This window comes from Sander vitreus, chromosome 9 (assembly GCF_031162955.1).
Source record: "Sander vitreus isolate 19-12246 chromosome 9, sanVit1, whole genome shotgun sequence".
NCBI lineage: Eukaryota > Metazoa > Chordata > Actinopteri > Perciformes > Percidae > Sander > Sander vitreus.
Genome location: NC_135863.1, coordinates 8479914 through 8500154, shown reverse-complemented (window position 1 = coordinate 8500154; position 20241 = coordinate 8479914). Strand labels below are relative to the sequence as shown.

Below are 20241 nucleotides of genomic sequence, written 5' to 3'. Positions count from 1 at the left end.
ATTATTATAATCATCATTGGTACTACCTTTGCAGGTTGCAGGGCCCTTTAGGCCCCATCACCCCTATTCTGCATGACCAAAAAGCTCAATTTTTTAAGTGCATGACATCATCCCAATGTAAAGTTTATAGACTGAGAGGGAAAACGCAGGCAGAAAACTTTTTGGGAATATGCACTGGGCGAACAATTTTTATTCAAGTGGCTCTACTACTTTGAGTCTGGTATACATTTCCTATAATTCATCCTCGGCCATAACAGAAACATGAGTTCTGTCAACATGAGACTGGATGCTCGGCCATCTTTGGTTTGTTTGTTGTAATTATGCCTTACACTGCTGTAGACATTTCACCTTTTTTTGTCGACTCCAAACCTTCAATACTAAACACTTTGTATGATATGCTTGTGGCAGTGACATTCCCGGAAAGCTGCTGTACATTACAGGATGATTTGCAGCTGTGTGTAAGAGAGCCTGAAAACAGTTTGTCAAGCGAGCCAAGAGCATAAGGTTGTTATTTCTCATAAAAATGGACAACAGGATGCAAGGGATCCCGCAGTGGGTCAAACACAATAAACTAGAGAGGAAGAGAGAGAACGTGTGTGCGTGTGTGTGTGTGTGTGTGTGTGTGTGTGTGTGTGTGTGTGTGTGTGTGTGTGTGTGTGTGTGTGTGTGTGAGGGGCAGAGTGACTCTCTCTTCCTGTCTCCTTCCTGATCCCCCGCTCACTCTCCAGACGACAATAGACTTCCCATCATGCCCGTTTGGATGGTTAATGGTCGTGTTTATTTATCCCATTGCTGTCGTCATCCGGACACACGCCCAGCACTGACAGTCAGCTGGATTGGTTTCAGTTTAGAAACATGTGGACAACTGAATAAATACTATTAACCACTTAAACAAACAGACATTTAGTGTAGACATGGATATAAGGCCACAGGACGATTGAATCACACAGGAGAGACAGAGAGTAGAGAGAAGTATGTCAGGATATCCGTTACAGCAGAATGAGATGGGATTTTCCAAACAATAAAAAGTCACAATGCTTTTTACAAAAATCTTTACTGTGGAAAAGCTGCTGGCTCATATCAACCCTCATCTGTGGACTTGTGGGACGAATTATCTCACTTTAGGCTATGTTTTTAGCACTTTTGCAATCACAGAAAATGTGGATAGAATTGAGCCAAACGTTATCTGCAGATGATGATTGATTTCATGAGCTTCCCCAACTTCAGAAATTGTAAAATATCCCAACTGTGGAATTATGACGGGCCAGTTTTATGCTTCTTTTTTCCAGAAAATACTGTATTAGACTTACCCCAACAGCTGCCAAGAGAATCAGACTAGTGCAACACCATAAGAAGTTGACAGTAATTTGACTATACATGGACACATTTTAATGTCACTGTTGGTGTCATAATGCTAAATTGTACATTGTCTCATGTTAAATTGTCTTGATTTGTTTCTTTAAAGATTCAGCCATTAGTGTTAGATTCTGTATAGAGAAATTAAGAGTGCTGGATGTGACTGATCTACAGTAGAGCATATCAGGTGGCACAATGTGCTTACTCTATATTATGACCCTCTCTCATTGATGTGACTTTGGCAGGTGGGTGAATGTGTCCTGAAACGCACGTAACCATCTAATAAGGACTCTGTCATGTCCGTCTTGTATGCATGAACTGTTTGAGTGTGTATGTGGCTGTGTGTCTACATAACGATCGGTTAATCCCATTGATATCTAGGATCTTAATCCTAACCTTGTTTTCACAGTAAACTAAAACATTACACAACTGCTGCCTCTTTGTCATGTGAGCCATTACACTCAACCTGGTTTTAATAACAAGAACATGCCAATCAGCTAATGTAACCCCTCAACTACCTGTTGTGTTTAGAATGGAAAAAGTGTTATTCAAGCTGTGACAGAGTATGAAACATGACTCCAAGGGAGGTGAAATTCAAGAGGCTGCTGCTGTACAGTACCTTCAAGGTGAAGTGCAGGCTGTCGCTGCTGAGGGCTTACAGTACGTGACTGTCCTCCCTGTTATGTATGGCTGAAGTAGACGGGTCAAGTCCTGTTGCGAGTTGGAATGTTCTTCTGTGTCGAGGCTGTAGACCTTCTGTTATTTGAAACTAGGGCTGAAATGATAAGTCGAGTAACCCATTAGTCAACTGGCAGAAACATTTTTGTAACCTATTAATTGTTGAAGTCATTTATTCAACAAAAATAATAAATATTCATTGCTGTCCGTTTCTTAAATGTGAAAGATGCTTTTCTCCGTTTTATATTATTGCATAATGATCTATATCTTTTGATCACGCCTTGGATTTGGAAATCCCAGAAGACATTTTTCACTATTTTCATTTTATAAACTACACCATTAATCGATTCACTTAAAGACTAATCGACAAATTAAACAATAGTGGAAATACCTGTTAGCAGAGCTGAAACGATAAGTTGAAGAATCAGCTTCTCTGGTTCCAGCTTTTAAAATGAGAGGATTTGCCGTTTTTTTTTTGGTTTTATATCTTCAGGTTTTGGACTGTTGGTTGGACAAAGCAAGACCTTTAGGGCTGCAACTAACGATTCTTCTCATTAGCGATTAATCTGCAGATTTACTTACTCAGTTAAATCCTTTGATCTATAAAACATCAGAAAACTGTCCATTCACAATTTCTTATTTTTAATTTCATCAAATGTCTGTCAGTCCAAAACCCCCGTAAATATTTAATTTACTGTAACGCAAGACCAAGCAAAGCAGCATATGACAAAAAAATTTCGTTTGACTAATTCATTCATTGTTGGGGCTCTAAATACATTTAAAGACATTTCCTTGGGCTCATTTGTCATTACAATTGGCATTTTATACTCCAAAAACAATAATTGTTAGTTGCAGCCCTAATTGAAACCTGTTGATTTAGCACAGCTGTTACTGGGCCTTTGTGCTACATGTGTTGTGTAAACAGAACAGAGTTGGCAAACATAATACCAATGTGTTGGTTCATTGATGGGTTAATGTGCAATGCTTTCTCCAGTGACCCGTGTTAGGAATTATGCAGTTTTGAGGCTGAAGAGAGCTCTGTTTATTGAGGGAAATACAATTTGCACACCTACTCTAGTTAGTAATGAATAAGTCAAATTAACAGCTGGATTATCGAGTGCTGTGTACAAAATTCATTCACAAAAAAAAAGGAAAGGTTTAGCGATTTTTGTTCCACGAATACTATTCTACCACAGCACTCTTTCTGTGAACGTGAAGGGCTCTTGAAGGTTAAAATAAAAACACATCTGTACCTGGCTAGTTTTCGAAGTTCAAGTAAATCCACTGTGTTTATCAAAACAGTAAGTGGTATTGATCAATGCGATATTGACAGTATAAACCTCAGAGCTGTGGCTACCGGACTGCAGGAGTAGTGAACAGCAAGCAAAGGAGCTCAAGAGGTTAGAGGCGGGACTACCCCCATAAGGATGTGTGTATGAGGCAGAGGTCGGTCTCTCTCTCTCTCTCGCGCTCTCTCTCTCTCTCTCTCTCTCTCTCTCTCTCACACACACACTATCAGTCATTGCTCCACATACACAGGGTGTGAGGTAAAGCCTAGTCAGACCTCGAAGCCCAAAGTGAGTCACTAGAGCTGTGGCGTTTCCCAGCGTCAGAGAGCCAAGGCTTGGTCCGTTTACTCATGCTGTAGTCAGACTGAGACAGACACTCTAACGGACGACAGCCCCACTCTGCTCTGCACTCAACACAAAGCAACATGGGAGCCTGCTGCTTTGACAAGAAAGAGAGGAAGTTAGGGAAGCTAAATGGTTGGAGAAAGGTGAGTTTCTTGGATTTTCTTTTGTAGTGAGTTATAAAGACTTTTACTTTTTGTGGTATCTTAATAGACTGTTGCACCTGTATGTCTCTTGCGTTGACTTGGAGAGCTAAACTTTGGTTGATGCTTCACATGGTGTGGATTCCACATGCTGTGGTTATAGTCTTCTAAAACCCAATGTTTCAGTTGATCCTTTGGTGTTTAAAGTGATCATCTTCAGAGGACTTAAACATTTCACTGCTGTGGATGCTAAATGCGTGCTTTAGTTTTTCTCCCTTTTGAAAGTAGTCCATGTGATGTTTAGTAGTTGTACATTACAGAAGTGTATATTTTACATTTTTAACAGCTATATGTATGTACTTTTTATTAGTAATTATTATATTCATACACACTTTTCAGAGGTTCATGCAACAAGCAGTGGTGCATGCATTCTGCTTTTGAGAACCCTTGTGCATCCTTTCATATGACGCTCAATTTAGATGTGTGGCTGTATTGTAAGACACTGAGAGACCTCTCATCATCGCTTTAATTCAGTGCAGATCATCGATGGAATGTCTGTCTCTGGATTTTAAGGTTGTCTTTCTGCAGTTACAACTTAAGTTTGTGGGATTACTTAAACTTTGATCCCAGTGTGTGGAGATCGAAAGATGACACAGGCATTCTAGAGACTATCAATTGCATACCCTTTTGTTCTCCTTCGGAACAATGTTAAAATGATTTCCTCTTTTTATTAGTTATTATGTGACCTACAGTATAGACAATAGTAATTGGTATTTTGTTGAACCGTGTGGCTACATGTACTGTTTGAAAACAGGCGTGTAGAGCAAAAAGCATCTTAGGAAAAATGAGCATGTGTGTTTGTCTTTCTCTCGAAGAGTCTAGTGTTGTCTAAAGAAAGGGAAGTGATTGAGTTAATAAGCAAAAGGATTGGATGGATTTAAGTTACATTAGGCCCAGCCAGGTGTTAAGTGGTGTTTCTAAACATAGTATCAAAGCCTGGAGAGTAAAGGCAAATCTTTTTGAGAATTGTTTTCACAAAGGTTAGGGGGATACATGCCATTACTTTTGTTAACATGATAAAACGTTGCTTTATGATTTGAGCATTCATTTGAGTGTTGAGTAATCTATTAGAGGTTTTGGTGATTCAAGTGTTTCTTCTTGGTGTAATACTGCTGCTGTGATATTTTACATGGGGGTGCTTTCTGCTTTCAAAGCATCCAGAGTTCAAGTGAGCACAGTTGTGCAGCCTGTTAACTGTTCTTCTCCAGCCAAAAATGGTGTTGCACACCACATCTGACTCTGAGGCCTTGAACAGCCAGGTGTGATGAGAATGAATCACTTAACTGAGAAACTTACTTACTTTTATCCCTCTCTGTTTTTTTTCTTCTGTTTCTTAAAGCTGACCGTTCTTTTTTGATACATCTTACTGCATAGGTTCCGATACGCAGGAATACAGTCTTTCTCATACAGACACACTAACATGAGTGAGTGAGTCAGAGGAAGTGAGAGGTTGTCAGGCCGTCTCTCAGAATCATCTGTAGCTCATACGTAGGTAGGATCTTTACAGAGTTATGTCACTGTGAGTCTTTGCCATTGCACCAATGTTACCGCCCTGCGTCATATTTTTGCCAAAGCGAGGAGGAGATAAACCACAACCACCATAGGTTTGCTGCTGAAGAAAGAATGATTGCATAAGTCACCGTCGTTGCATACTGTAAATATGAGATTATCTTGATAAATTGATATAAATAAGAAAATTGAGATGGTAAAGAAGACACATAATTTCATGGTAATTAGGATTTTTTTTAATTGAAGCTATGAGTTGTTAAATGAAAAATGTAATGTTGAAAGGGTTAAAAACCTCATAGTGTAATTGCTTTTCTCTACAAAACTTTGACTCTCATCATTGTAAATTCAGATTAGTTAAGACTTCCTCACAAAAATGTTTTTGTTTTTATATTTTATAGAAAAGGCGGGTTTTAACGGGTTTATCCATAAGTCAGGTTGTGCATTTCTGTCACTGCAGGGTTGAGAGGTCAATTTTCTCAACACTGAGCAGGCTGCTCTACAGCAGAGCGTAGTGCACCCACTAGTGGCTCAAAGGCACAACTTCAATCTGAACCACTCCACTTTACCACAATGAAAATTATTTTAAGCAAGAATTTAGACGAGAAAGAAGCTGTTCTTGTGATTCAGGCCTTAGCTGACAATTGTACACGTTTAAGCATTTCAAACTGTGGCAATTAAAAAATAATCTACCACACAAACAAAAGGGACAGAAAAGACACTTTAAGATGAGAAAAGGGAATGGGTCAAATAATAGATACAGTATATAGTACGTGGGTATATGAGGAAGAGATACCCACAGAGCTCCGAGAGGCTAATCTTCCGCCAGCGTCATGGTGTCAGTAGGAGGTAAAGAGGCTTCCCTTCTGCCCCTGAAAGAACAGTAACATTAAACACACAATGTTAATAACACACTCATACAAAAACAAATGGGCATGAGTGTGTAAAACATGCCATATGTCAGCATTAACTGTATTTATCTGTAGATAATAGCTTTTGTAGGTGCATGCGTGTGTGTGTGTGTGTGTGTGTGTGTGTGTGTGTGTGTGTGTGTGTGTGTGTGTGTGTGTGTGTGTGTGTGTGTGTCTCTGCATCATTTCTTTAGCCCATGGAGAAACTTGGCTCTTCAACACATTGCAGAGAGACATCCCCCGCTGTTATTTCTGGTTTCTTTATATATTATGCAGTGAGCTATTATATAAAGAGCTGCCTCCTCTGTTTCTCTATTTTATTTTTTTTTTTCTCCCTTTTCTTGCGGGTGTGTACCACCTCCCTGCTTCTGGTTCTTTCCCTCAGTGGGAGGATAATCCGGGATCCTCTCGGGGAAGCTTTGATCTCCCTCCCTCATCAACTCGTACGCACACAAACACGTTGGACAGAGAGATTCTCTGGGAACTTCTGTTTACAGTTTCCCTTGGATTGGCTCTGAAGTGACAAGAACTGTGGATATTTTCGAGGGGTTTCACAAACAAAAGTCATGACAAAATTGACAAAAAGCGCAAGCAGCACCATCAAAATTGGCCGGTGGTACTGATGTAACAGTATTTTCCAGTCAGGTGGCCCTAGCCTTGTACACTGCAGCAGTATCAACACCTGCTCCAAGGACAGCCCATTGATTCTGCCAGCGAGGCAGACAGACAGAGAGATTGATGACTGTGTTGGCAAGTGGCAGTCGGGAGAGAAATTGACATGTAAGTGGTAGAGAGTGAGGGAGAGATGGAGGGGAGGAGGGGGAGAACGGTGGATGCGAGCAGAGGCGATGTGTGTGGTGTGTCCTCGTGACAGCTCAGCAGCTACACCACATGTCTGCCTGGGAAGGAAAAGGGGAAGCCTCTCCTTTCAAAACAGCCCTACAGTGGCCGCCTGATGCTGTTGCCATGGCGTTGCAGTGTTCTGGCAATTGGCCTACAAACACTTACTCACAGGCAGAGAGAGAAAAACGTGGGTTGTTGTCACCTAAATTGGGAAAGGATGCAATTATCTCCCATCTTTCCTTCTTATTTTTTCTTTTTTTCTCTTCTCTGACCGTCTTCCCCACTCTCTGGTTGTCTCTCAGTTGTTAAAAATAGCCCTCCACAGACACCCTGACAGCATCTAATAATAATAATAATATTATGGGATGCGGATAATGAACAGGCATATGAGTTCTCCACAATGGGGGATGTCAGGAGACAACAGAAGACTCAAAAGAGGGAGAGGATGATTAGAGAGATAATGGCGATACAAATACAGTCAATGTGCATTCACATTGCTCAAAACGTGCCCCATCCCCTTTATCAACCCTCATTGTTTTACTGTAGAGGGAAGGCATAGCTGTACAGCTCCATGACATTCCTTCACAATGGCTGACATAAAAAATGCCTTAAGAGCGAATTACAGGGGCTGGGAATTGAAAAGGATGGGATTTCTGTGCAGCGGTTGCACAGCTGGAAAACAAGAGAAAAGAGCAACTCTTACACCTGAAATCTAAGTCTGGATATTATGTCAGTCACTCAAACCTCCCTTCACAACCTGGTTTATACACCAATGCCAAGCCATAATTAGGGCTCCCCCCTTCTCCCCACTTTCTGTCAAATCATGTGTTCTGAATAGAGCGTGTTGCTGGGGCTGGCAGACTACAGCAGGGGAAAGGAGACAGAAGAGGAAGGGAGGGAGGGAACCAAAGAGAGAGAAAGAGAGAGCAGAGCAGGGTAGGAGGGGGAGTAAGCACTACAGCAGTAAGAGCAGCGAAGCAAGACAAATCCAGTGGAGGAACCCCCCCTCCAGTCAGATGAACATCGCTGCCTCACTCCCTCCTCCTCCTGTCTCCATCATTGTCATTTTCTCCTCCTCCCTTCCTCGCTCCTCCATAATTCATCAGTGCACTGAGAGTTCCCAGCTCAAAGCTCCAGCTGCTGCTGCTCCAGTCGAAGCACCGAGCCTGCTGGATCTCCTTCTCACCTAGCTTGTTTACAGCACCTACTTTTTCCTACATCTATCTATTCAGCTATCAATCCCCAGGCATGGAGACTCAGAGCTGGCCCTTTTCTGCTGCTGAGAGGGACAATGAGCCATCATCAAGCTGCTCTCTTAGCTGCTGAAAAGAAAATCACAAGAGGAGAGAAGAAAGGATTTTTTGTCCTTTTTGGCGCTGAAAGAATCCTGTTCGTCTGCCTCTGTTTTTTTCTATTGGATTACAGTTCTGGCTTTGTGTAGGAACGAGAAAACGGGGTCCAAAATGCCTGAAGCCAATTACCTGCTGTCGGTGTCTTGGGGTTACATTAAGGTGTGTGGCGCTTATCTACGTAGCTTGTCGGGATAACGCACCCATTTCATTGTACCTCTCTGTGCTGAGTTGCATTGAGGCCCATTTCTATAGATATTTGGCATTTTGATAATGATTTTTGTGTAGCCTTTTCAGATTACTGTGCTAGCCTAATTGCACCAAAAGATATTTCCATCATGATGAGGGAGGGGGTCTGACAGAATAGTGTTGTTTGGCTCAGGCTCCATCTTGAGCCCTCTGCAGAGCTCTGTGTGTCTGTATATGTGTGTTAGTCTGTATGTGTGTGCATGCGCATGCATCAGTCTGTCATAAACAGCTGCTACTGCAGTGCCCGGGTCTCTGTGTACTGTCAAATGCATCAGTCTCCCTCATCTATTTTATCTATTTAAAGAGTACACGAAAATCATCAAAATGTAACAAAGAGGAATGTAGGGAGCAGTGTGCAGATTTTCCTCTTGACATCATTGAAATTCTTGCACAATGACGCAAGTGAAACCGCTAAATAGGCCCCAGAAATGTGATTCAGTGTAATAAGACTGTAAATTGGTTGCCGGGGATGAATTGAGTGGTATTAAAAGGTGATGGCTTTCACACTGGTAAAACAAGTAATGATCCGCACCCTAATTAATTTCAGGGAAAATGAAGGAGGAAATAAGATGTGTCCCCCCACTGATTTTACGCTGTCATTAAATAATATTCTTTAACTGGTGCAATGAAACTGAATACTGCTGTATTTTCCATGGAATCTTGTACCATAATTTCGCCCAGGTTTTCCCCCACTGGAAACTGACGAAATTTTCTCTCTCTCTCTCTCTCTCTCTCTCTCTCTCTCTCTCTCTCTCTCTCTCTCTCTCACTCCCCTCCTCTTCCTTTTTCTCTCTTGCAGTTCAAGAGAATGTTGAATCGGGAGTTGACGCACCTATCTGAGATGAGTCGGTCTGGCAATCAGGTTTCTGAATTCATCTCCAACACCTTCCTAGGTAAATGAAAGTCTTGTGTACATGCACTCAAAATCACACAAACAAATTCACCAATTTGTTTTTTATAATCCACGTTAAATCACCACAGAACAATATGACCCAAAAAATACATCCAAAAATACAAATATCCACAGCTCACACTGATCCCCACTTCTCTGTTTTGCTGCAATGTTTTTTGTGGAGGTTCAGTACATGATGGTAAGCTGTGCAAGTTGCTCTGGCAGGCTTTTCTGTGGGGGCGTACCATAAAACACTGCGCCATTAAGCTTTGTCTAGATGTTTATGGAATCAGGCTCAATATGGCCATAAAAATGTATGTAAGAAATGTAAATTTCTCAAAGAATTAAAAGACAAAAAGGCATTTAAGGTGGCTGGCTACTGTAAAAAGTGCCATTTGACTGACAAGGGAGCTTGTTAGCCAGAATTGGAGTAAGTGGATTGGAACTGGATGCTGTCAGTGTGGGTTGCACATTTGAGATCTGAGAATATATGGCGTGAGCTAAATATATGTGTATTTATATTGTATTTAAAAACATGTGTTCTTCTATTTTTCTACAAAATGTTTCATGACCCTGGTTCAAAAACCACATGATTAAGTCACTGTAAGGGAAAATAAATATTGAAACCAACACTAGTGGGACAATCAACCAATTTATGCAAATAGGTATAAAGTTGGCTTTTGGCAAATGTGATATTTCCAGAGAAGCGCGACGACAGCTAGAGGACATCTAAAGTTGAAAGTTGATAGACATGTGAATTATTGACTTAAAGGAAATATAGATTGACAAACAAAAAGGATAAGGCAGACAGAATGCACCTAGACGTTGTTAAGTTAATTATTTATAGACACTGTGCTTCCGATCAATTGGCATCCTGATCCGGTGTAGTGCGGTTCTCAGAGCCCTCACGGCCAGATCATAGAAAGCGAGAGGAGGGTTGAGGAGAGACGGAGAAGAAGCAAACGAGGGAGGGAGGGAGCTGACTGCAGTAAGGGAGAAAATAGAGGTACAGAGGATCCCCCTTTGCTGGCAGGGAGATGAGCTCGGCAGATTCCGTGACTCATGTCTTAGGGCATCTTTGTCAGCAGGGACACCTTGTTGTGCCCCCACCTCTCCCTCGCCTTCTCCAGACAGAGATGACTATCGCTTCGATAAAGAAATCAGGATTCCCCTGCTGGCGGTAGAAAGAAAGAACATTAATGAAGAGTGGGGGGAGGGGGTGGCCCGAGGGAACACGGCTGGTCTGGTTTGGCCTCAGCTGACCAGTAAAACTGTTTAATCCTTCCATCCATTAAGATTAGTATCACGTCAGTAATGCACTTATTTCTGCTTTATAATTCTTTATTATAAAATCATCCATTCCGACTCAAAGAAATTAAATTTTCCTGCCATATGTCTGGTTCTGCAGAGGTCATTCTTATTTTTATTGTATCTGGGTTTAAAATTTTTCAGCTGATGGAAAGGCAGACTGTTGACTGTTTAAACGGTGATCACGGAGCCTGGATAATTCCCTAGATAAATAAAGAGATCCCAGAGTTTCTCATCGCGGGCCATTTCAGACCAGGATTTATGACTTTCTATCTATATAAGGATTGTTGGCCAACAGCATGCTGGCCATTCACGTGTGCCTTTCCACCGCCACAGCTGTCCTCGCAACATCATTCTGTCACAATTCCCTTTGATCGGCCAGCAGCAGAACACACCTAGTTTAGGGAATACATTGAAAGAAATTGCCCCAAAAAGCCCCCCACCTTCCTTCTGCATCTGCGTCTCTGACAGGAGAGCTTATGGAGGAGGATGAAAAAGAAATCGAAATAAACGTGGGAGGTGACAGAGTAGAGGGAAGGAGAAGGGAGAATTGGAGAGAAAGAACAGAGCAAAAATACATAAGATTTTACCTTCAGCTGCTTAATTTTTCTTTGTAAATCAGTGTCTAAATTGAGAAAAAAGAAAGGATAAGATGAGCTAAATGCAAAGGAGAGAAAAGTGAGACACAACAGACAGAGGGAGGAAAAAACAAATAAAAAGGACTGCCCATGTCCGGCTGACACATTACAGGCCAAAATGTGACCGAGAGGTGGAACATGGATACCAGGATCATGTTAACTGTGCAAAAAACCTCCTGAGCAGTTTATTACTCGTATCAAGTCAACTGTGAAACCGAGTGCATGGCGTATATTGGCACTTACTTATGTAGAAATGGATGATAGGAATGACATGGCAAACTTGTCCGTCTCACAATCTGATCTCAAACACATTAACATGCCACACAAACACCACACAGCAGTGGTGATAATGATGGCTTGTAATAAATTAGAGGGCAATATATTGCTCTTCCCCTTGTTTCCCACGCAACACGTCTGAGAGCGCTTAATTGCCCATTCTCAATTACCACTGGGGGACTGAAGAGAGAGACCCATAGAAAAGCAGAGAAAACAGTGCGAGAGAGAGAGTGATTATTTGAATTACAGCTGGTAATTGAATAACCCTCCACAGGGGAAGGCTGATAGGCCAGCAATGAGCTGAGTCGTGGCTTGATAGATCAGTGCGCAGCTCACATTTGTGCCGATAGCCAGTCAGTCCCTGCAGGATTTCATTCAATTCTTCTGTGATTGCACTAAACACAATGGCCTAGTTGGTTATTACAGGAAACTTGGCATGTTTTCTATGTTTATTTTTGGATAAAGTGTGACGACTGGCATAGTTTTTTTCTAAAGGAATATTACATGAAAGCATTGAAGGTTTTTGGTGTACTTTTGGACTTCATACTTGCTTTACATACATTCTTTTTTTGTGGCCACACTAAATGTGGTTGAAGAAACTTATAAATTAAATAAACCAAACATAGAAATCCCACTCTACACTATGTGATTTGATAAAGCTGCGGAAGATGGAGCAGCTTATTGAAGGGCCAACTTTATGGAGCTGCCTTAACTGTGTAGGTGCCCCAGCTCTCAGATGTGAGCCACCTGCTGAGAGATGGTGGGGGGTAAAGAGGGACAGAGACAAATTAACAGTAGGAGCTCAGAGAGAGACTGCACGTGGAAGACAGGGCAGCATGAATGAACAAATGAATGGAGGCACAGATGATGAATGAATCAATCAATAAATCCCTCAGGAGCTAACTAGCTGCAGGTGTTTCTATAGTGCAAGTGCACCTGGGTCCTCGGGCAGCCATTGATTCTCAGTTGTTATTGAGAAGTAGATTAAATTATTAGACTCATGCTGTATGAGGTCAACAGGGAATTTTAACCACTCCTTCCTCACAATGTCCACACTAAAAACAACAAATCTCTATTGTCCCCTCCCTCAGACAAACAGAATGAGATGGAGATGCCGTCGCCGACATCCAAGACGCGAGAGAAGAAGAAGCAGCAGAAGCAGCAGCTGATGACACAGATCAGCGGAGTCAAGAAGGTCTCCCATGGGCCCTCTCTCTCCGGCAGCAGCATATCACGCTTCGGCGTCAAGACCGATAAGGAGGAGCTGCTGTCCAAGGAGCTGGAGGACCTCAACAAGTGGGGCCTGAACATCTTCACTGTTTCGGAGTACTCCCACAGCAGGCCTCTTACCTGCATCATGTACGCTATCTTCCAGGTAAGAAGTGTCCGAAATTCTGCATTCTGCTGTGTCTTCACTCACATAATTGTTGTTTGATTACTACTCAAATTATTCCTAAATGTTGTTATGATGTTGTTTTTCTAGGAGCGAGACCTGTTAAAGACATTTAAGATCCCCGTGGATACGTTGGTGGCCTACATGATGACATTGGAAGATCACTACCATTCAGATGTGGCCTACCATAACAGCCTGCACGCTGCCGACGTAGCCCAATCTACACACATCCTCCTCTCCACTCCAGCCCTGGATGTAAGTTATAATATAAAGTATTGTACTCTGTTTTTAATACCTCACATCGGGGTTTTGTTATCTAATTGGGGTAGATCTTTCTTAACTCTGGAGGTTAAAGAATTCCCTCTGATTTGAGTACCAGTGTGCGTCCACAGAAATAAAGAAAAACTAAATTAGAGGAGTTAGCTCTTACATTACCTTATGTGCCACTTTCCTGGATAGCCACACCAGCTTTGAAGAGCTCAACATCCTTCCATTTAATCATCTTTTCCTCCCCTTACTCAGGGAACTTCCCTTCTTTCCTCCAACAATCGTCTCTCCATGCCTTATTTGTAAGATTTTTCCTACATGCATGTTCTCACAGCTCTCTTTAAATTGGATTAGCTAGTAGGATACAGTCAGGTCAGAACGCCCCAGACTTCAGCTTCTGATTTACTCTTCTTGGCTCTTTATCATTCATTTATCAAAGCCAGCAGACACAGTGTTATGCTCTCTCACAGTTACATTTTACGGAAAGGCAGACAGCTAGCTTGTTACTTGACTGAGAAAAAAATGTATTAAGTAGTCTGTTTTTTCTGGTATTTTTTTGTTTTATCCTCAAAAAAAATTAAATGATCTTTTTTTTCCCACCCTTTCTCAGGCGGTCTTTACAGATCTTGAGATCCTAGCAGCCATCTTTGCTGCAGCTATCCATGATGTTGACCATCCTGGAGTATCAAACCAATTCTTAATCAATACCAGTAAGTCAAAACATCACTCATCACAGGACTGAGTCAGTTAATTTGTTGCTTTGTTTTAAAATATATAAATTGGTGCTTTTAACAAGCTAATAAAATATATATTAATATCTCTTTTTAACACCTTTCCAGACTCTGAGCTGGCGCTAATGTACAACGATGAGTCTGTGCTGGAGAACCATCACTTGGCTGTGGGATTCAAGCTACTACAGGAAGACAACTGCGATATCTTCCAGAACCTCAACAAGAAGCAGCGACAGTCCCTCCGCAAGATGATCATCGACATGGTAAGATGTATCCTGATTCATATTCTTTTCCCTTCTACTGTCATCAATTTCAATCAGTCCACCTCGTCAAATGATCCGGATGCTGAGGATAGGGTTTTTTCTCTCTCTTTTATTCAGGTTTTGGCCACTGACATGTCCAAACACATGAGTCTGCTGGCTGATCTGAAGACTATGGTGGAGACCAAGAAGGTGACGAGCTCTGGAGTGCTGCTGCTAGACAATTACACCGACAGGATGCAGGTAGGCGTTGGTTCTTGCAAAAGAAAAAAATAATAATAGTAATGGTAACAGCAAAAGACAAAAGATCTTACATTATATGGACTGGGAGTTTGTGATTGGACATACTGTAAGCCCTCCATCTCTCTTTTCCCAGCTTTTAATAGCGCTAATCAAAAGCCAGTGTTGGCAGAGGTTACTCAGCCAATGGTCATTAGCCTGCCTCCTACATAGCTGACCTCTGCTCCCCCCCGTCACACCTTTTCTCACTCCAAAGCGCATTATAGAATTAGCCTTAAATGCCGGTTCTACGAGAATCTAATTTCTCCTAAATCTAATTGTTGTAAAGTAATTTACCACACTTGGCTGTATTGTTTTCAAGATATTGGATTGTACATTGGAGAGGCTCATTGTTTCCAGATTTGACTAATTTTCTGCAAAAGAACCCCCCCCCCGTACGTAGAACAGTTAAAAAATGCATCGGGAAACTACAGCTTCTTTCCACTACAAATGCTTTCTTAAAGTATAATTGAACCTACATTATTGATTTGTTATCTAATTTCCACTAAATAATGAACATTGATACATTTAGAGATTTCTTGGGGAATTAACAAAATACTGAAAATGTTGAGCCCAATACAAGCATTTACTAAATTGCAATTCTGTATTATTCATTAGGTGCTGCGTAACATGGTGCACTGTGCTGACCTGAGTAACCCCACCAAGTCCCTGGAGCTGTATCGTCAGTGGACTGATCGGATAATGGAGGAGTTCTTCCACCAAGGAGACAGAGAGAGGGAGAGGGGAATGGAGATCAGCCCCATGTGTGATAAACACACAGCCTCGGTGGAGAAGAGCCAGGTAGGCAATCAAGGACATAAAACTGCATCATGCACAACAAGGATGTATAAATTCAACATATGTGCAACAAATCTTTTAAAGAATCTAAATTCCAGTTCTAATTTGCCTCCTTACTCCTTTCCAGGTGGGTTTCATCGACTACATTGTCCACCCTCTGTGGGAGACCTGGGCCGACCTGGTCCACCCTGACGCCCAGGACATTCTGGACACCCTGGAGGACAACAGGAACTGGTACCAAAGCATGATCCCCCAGAGTCCCTCCCCACCCTTCTACGACCAGGTCACGCACGGACACAGTGGAGGGACTGGAGGTCAGGGAGGCGGGGAGAAATTTCAGTTTGAGCTCACCTTGGAGGAGGAGGACTTGGATGGAATAGAGAAAAATGGCGAAGGAGAGGAGGACGAGGAGGAAGAAGAAGAGTTAGAAGAGGAGGAGGATAGTCTAGGAGATTCTCGTTCCCCTCCCCTGGACTATTTGGACGGTCAGGAGCTTGAGGAGGGCGGCATGATGGAGCCGGCAATAGAGATCGTGACAAACGAGGCATCGCCCACAGACACATAGGGCTTCCATCATCAGGCTCACGTGGTGATTTGAAAGTTTTTTTGGCAAAAGAGGGGCGATCCTCTTGCAGCTGTGCTTTTTAATAAGCCCACAGAAGCAAGGGCTTAGTTTGGTCCCGCACAGGGGCGTCTTGCACTTGGGTGTTTGAAGCCAGACACGGACGGACAGTTTCAGTGAGGCGGCTTCAGAGTTCTCAGGAAATAATTACTGCGAACATTTTAGTCTTGATGGACAGGCAAGACTGAGGGTGGAAGATGAAGGATTTCGGCCAGTTTTGGAAATAGTTACTTTTCTGGACTGGCATTAAATGGACATTGACACTACTGAGAGAAGTTTTGTACCTTAAGACTTTTTTACAGATATGATATGATCTAGAAGTAGCATAGAGTAAGATCTAATGATGGAGACACATTTGTATAGCAAGAGAAAGTGTTTACTTTTTTCCTGTACCATTTGTCAAAGGACTTTTGTGTGCCTTTTTTACTATTGTCTTTATAATAGTTTTTTATTTATTGAACACACTAGTATGTCTGTGAAATGTTTTTTTTCCTATCTGAAAGAGCAAAATCTTTTTTTATATGTTAAAAAGAGAACAGTCTTCCATGTATTGGGCAATAGAGAAATCCAAACAAATGTCGACAAACAACTCTTGGACAAACTCATCTGAATAGGGAACCATTAACATTTTGCGCACATTTTGTCACATTTGTTTTTCAATCTGAGCACAATGTTTTACACGTGGAATTCAGACGCTCATGGTTCATGTTACATGTTTAGTTTGTTGCTTTCTCTATCAGATGTCGGTCAATGAATGTCACAGTGACACTTAAATACATAATCTATTTTCATACTCCATCTCTCTGTACATCATATTTTCTCTGGTCTGCAGACCATTGGGGGCTTCCTACCTTATCACAACAGAACTTTACTTTTAATGCAGAATCTCAGCAAGGATATGAAATCCTACATTTACAACTATATGGTAGATATTCTAGATATTCAGATATTCCTGCAAAATTTTCAGTGTAAATTTATTGGGACATTTCATATGTACGATTTTGTCTTTTTGTTTTTGCATCCAATCGTTGTTGGTGTGAAAAAAAGGTTAGTCCAGTTCAAACCTTCATAACCAACATGAATCTACCACAAGGTGAAATCAGCAGAAATACAAACAGCTCATGACAACAAGCTGCTTAGATCTATAATAAAATCAGAAATGAAGTCTGCCAAGGACGAAATGCACAACAGCCGTGAATCTATTTTTAGCCCACAGGTATGCTGCAGTCTTAATAATCCTGTTAGATAGAACAGGTCCTGACCCCAGACCTGTATGATGTAACGCCCCCCTACCCCTCTGCAATCAGGCCCAGACCAAATGATTAAAGGTGCTCTTACAGCTGCCTCTCTGAAAGGCGCTCTCAGGCCCTCATCAGCGCCACTATTCACATGGTTTACAAACCCCTCTGGGCTCCACGGACACGACCCCAAAACAATCAGGCTATTTCTTCCTCACAATAAAAATCCCTCAAGTGCAGCGGCTGCTCATTGACGTCAATTGATTTTTTTTTAACTCTCCCCCTCGGCTGTATCAGGTTTCCAGGACAGTCGGGTTATTGGGATTTGGCACAGATGGAATTGCTGGATTCAGCATGGCAGACTATACTGGGAAAAAAAATCAGAAAAGAGATGATAATTAGGTGCTCTAGTTTTGAAACAGACCAAAAAAACGCCTCTTTGTGTTTCTGAAAATGGTTTGCAGACCTTACATTTCTGCTCCTGTGGCTTCCATGACAGATTTTATGGATGTTCTAGTTGCATCTATAATCACATCTCCCCATTTTCACATTGGTTTACTGGTATACTCAAAAGGTACTTCATCTAATTTCACTCCAGCATGCTTAAGTGGCAATCGTTTGTGTGCAGCATGTATGTATGAATGTATAGAAGGTTTTGTATGTGTGTGTGTTTGGATGTGTTGACTTTGTCATCAGGCCTTATCCCATCACTCCATACCTTTGTCTCTACTGTTTGTCGCTAGGAGCTCAAGTTGGTCCTTTTTGCTGTTTATAACAGTGTGTATTTATTCTATACTTTAAGCTTGTAAATAAGAAATACTGGTTCAGTGTAAAATCTATTTTAATTTATATGCACTTGCATTACCTGGAAGTGGTGGTGTCTAATGTGTAGAAGACTCTGGATTAGAGTCTTTTTATATATGTATTATATGTTGTTTTTTTATATATATAAATATATATAAATATATCTAAGTATATATTCGCACAATGTTTTGAGAGCCCAGCAGAGCAGCAGCTAAAGAGACGTGTTGTTGTTGTCACATGAGAACCTTGTAACTACAACATTAACTTTTTCTTTTCACATAAAAGTTAATCTTTTTAATGAAATGTCACAGACAAGACAATTTACACTTTATATTAAGCGTATTATGCATGAATATTAAACCAAAAATATTCCCACTCTGGCATCACCTGAAATCATAATATTTTAGTTTTCTTGGTATGAAACTCTTGTTTCTCTCTCTGTGAAATGTAAGTTTAGTTACATTTCTTAAATAATAGCCAGAATGGAGAGGACTTTGAATGTCCTCATTTCATTTCTTAGATACTTTTTATTTTTTTATTTTTAACCGAGTTTTTCAAGCTACAAGGTTTTCATCTGACAGCAGCAAATTGGTAACCCAGAGGCGACATAGAGGACATGTTAAACTACATGTGCTTGGATATAGGATACATACAAGCTAGCTAAGGAACACAGAAGCCTAGTCAATGCTTGGTATCAAAGTAGATAAATAGCTTATTTTCTCTCAGCAATTTGTCACACAACCTAAGCTCCAGCATTTGAATGCAGATTGCTGATATATGAGGCCAGATAGATACAGGTTTGATGGACAAACACAAAGCGATTGTCTCCTTTTACACTTAACGCACTTCATGTAAAAGTAGATAACACGGGGACGGTATTGGTAGCATGCTACAATACACCCGGCACTGACGTGAATCGTTCTGAAATAACAACAAAACATGATCGTATGTAACTGATTGTGCTAATGTGTGAACTCTTTCTGACCAAACTTGTTAGCAGTTTTGAAATTCAAATTTGTCAGTATTAACATTGTTTATTTATGTTCAAGCTTTTTTGGTCCTAGTTGTTTCAAAATGGTTAGTCAGATTTAGCACTATCTGCATGAGAGATGGTTTTTTTTTTAAATTGTCAATAATATGTTCAAGTCCGCCAGTTGTTGCAGGTGGGTTATTAAATGTTTCACACAATGTATGGTATTATATTGTATATTGTGTTCAAGAATAAATCTGAAATACATTTTCTATTAAGTGATTAAAAGCAAAGCATGAATATATTACTTCTGTCTCTGCAGTTTTTCCCCCTCATAGCCTAGTTTTCTTTACTCTGGATTTGAACAATAAATTGGGTCACAATCATGCTACTGGTGGGTTCCAACAGGTTTGTTGGGTTTCATTAGGCTGTGTCCCAATACAAAACTGTATATAGTGAGCACCTGGATCCTGTGCTGAAAAAAAGAGCCTCTAGTTTGTAAAACAGTAGCTACCAACAATAGTCTAAAATCCCTGATAGTGGCCTCTTGAGGTCTGTGCTGCTGCTGACACCCAACCTGACCAAAGAGCTGTGAACCAATTTACAGACCAAGCAATATGCCAATACAAAAACATCTGCTGCATCTCACAACCCGTGAAGATATTAATCTGCAACATAGCGAAACTACATCAGCAAATAAGAGGCAGCCGATTTACTGCTGCAATTTTACTTATTGATTCATCTGTCAAATATATATATATATATAAAGTTTTAATCAATGGTCTATAAAATGTCACTTAAGTGAAAACAATGCCTATCACAAACTCTCAGAGCCCGAGATGACGTCTTCTAATTGCTTGTTTTTTTCCAACAAAAAGCCCAAAAGCCAAATATATTCACTACAAGACTACATACTGTAGATGTGTCTTACAGATTTCTAATAGGCAAGAGAGTGCTGTAATGAGACATGACTTAGTAGTACCCTATTGTATTTGACAGGAATACTTTACGTGATATTTTTACAGGAATACTAAGTCTG

The 20241-nt window shown here is 41.0% G+C and overlaps 1 protein-coding gene across 5 annotated transcripts in view; it reads left to right on the top strand.

Annotated features, from left to right (window-relative positions):
• The window catches only part of pde4ba (phosphodiesterase 4B, cAMP-specific a), a 146497-nt gene extending 126988 nt beyond the window's left edge, over positions 1-19509 (top strand). For 3 of the 5 annotated variants that reach the window (XM_078258561.1, XM_078258562.1, XM_078258563.1), the window contains 8 exons: positions 9526-9619; positions 12932-13215; positions 13324-13488; positions 14111-14210; positions 14340-14494; positions 14612-14734; positions 15389-15571; positions 15696-19509. In XM_078258561.1, coding sequence (XP_078114687.1) covers positions 9526-9619; positions 12932-13215; positions 13324-13488; positions 14111-14210; positions 14340-14494; positions 14612-14734; positions 15389-15571; positions 15696-16133 — 1542 coding nt within the window. In that variant the 3' untranslated portion in view covers positions 16134-19509. Of the gene's footprint in view, positions 1-3550; positions 3812-8095; positions 8640-9525; positions 9620-12931; positions 13216-13323; positions 13489-14110; positions 14211-14339; positions 14495-14611; positions 14735-15388; positions 15572-15695 lie in introns of those variants that run through there. The other 2 variants (XM_078258564.1, XM_078258565.1) reach the window with 2 other exon arrangements.
• The last annotated feature ends 732 nt before the right edge of the window (positions 19510-20241 follow it).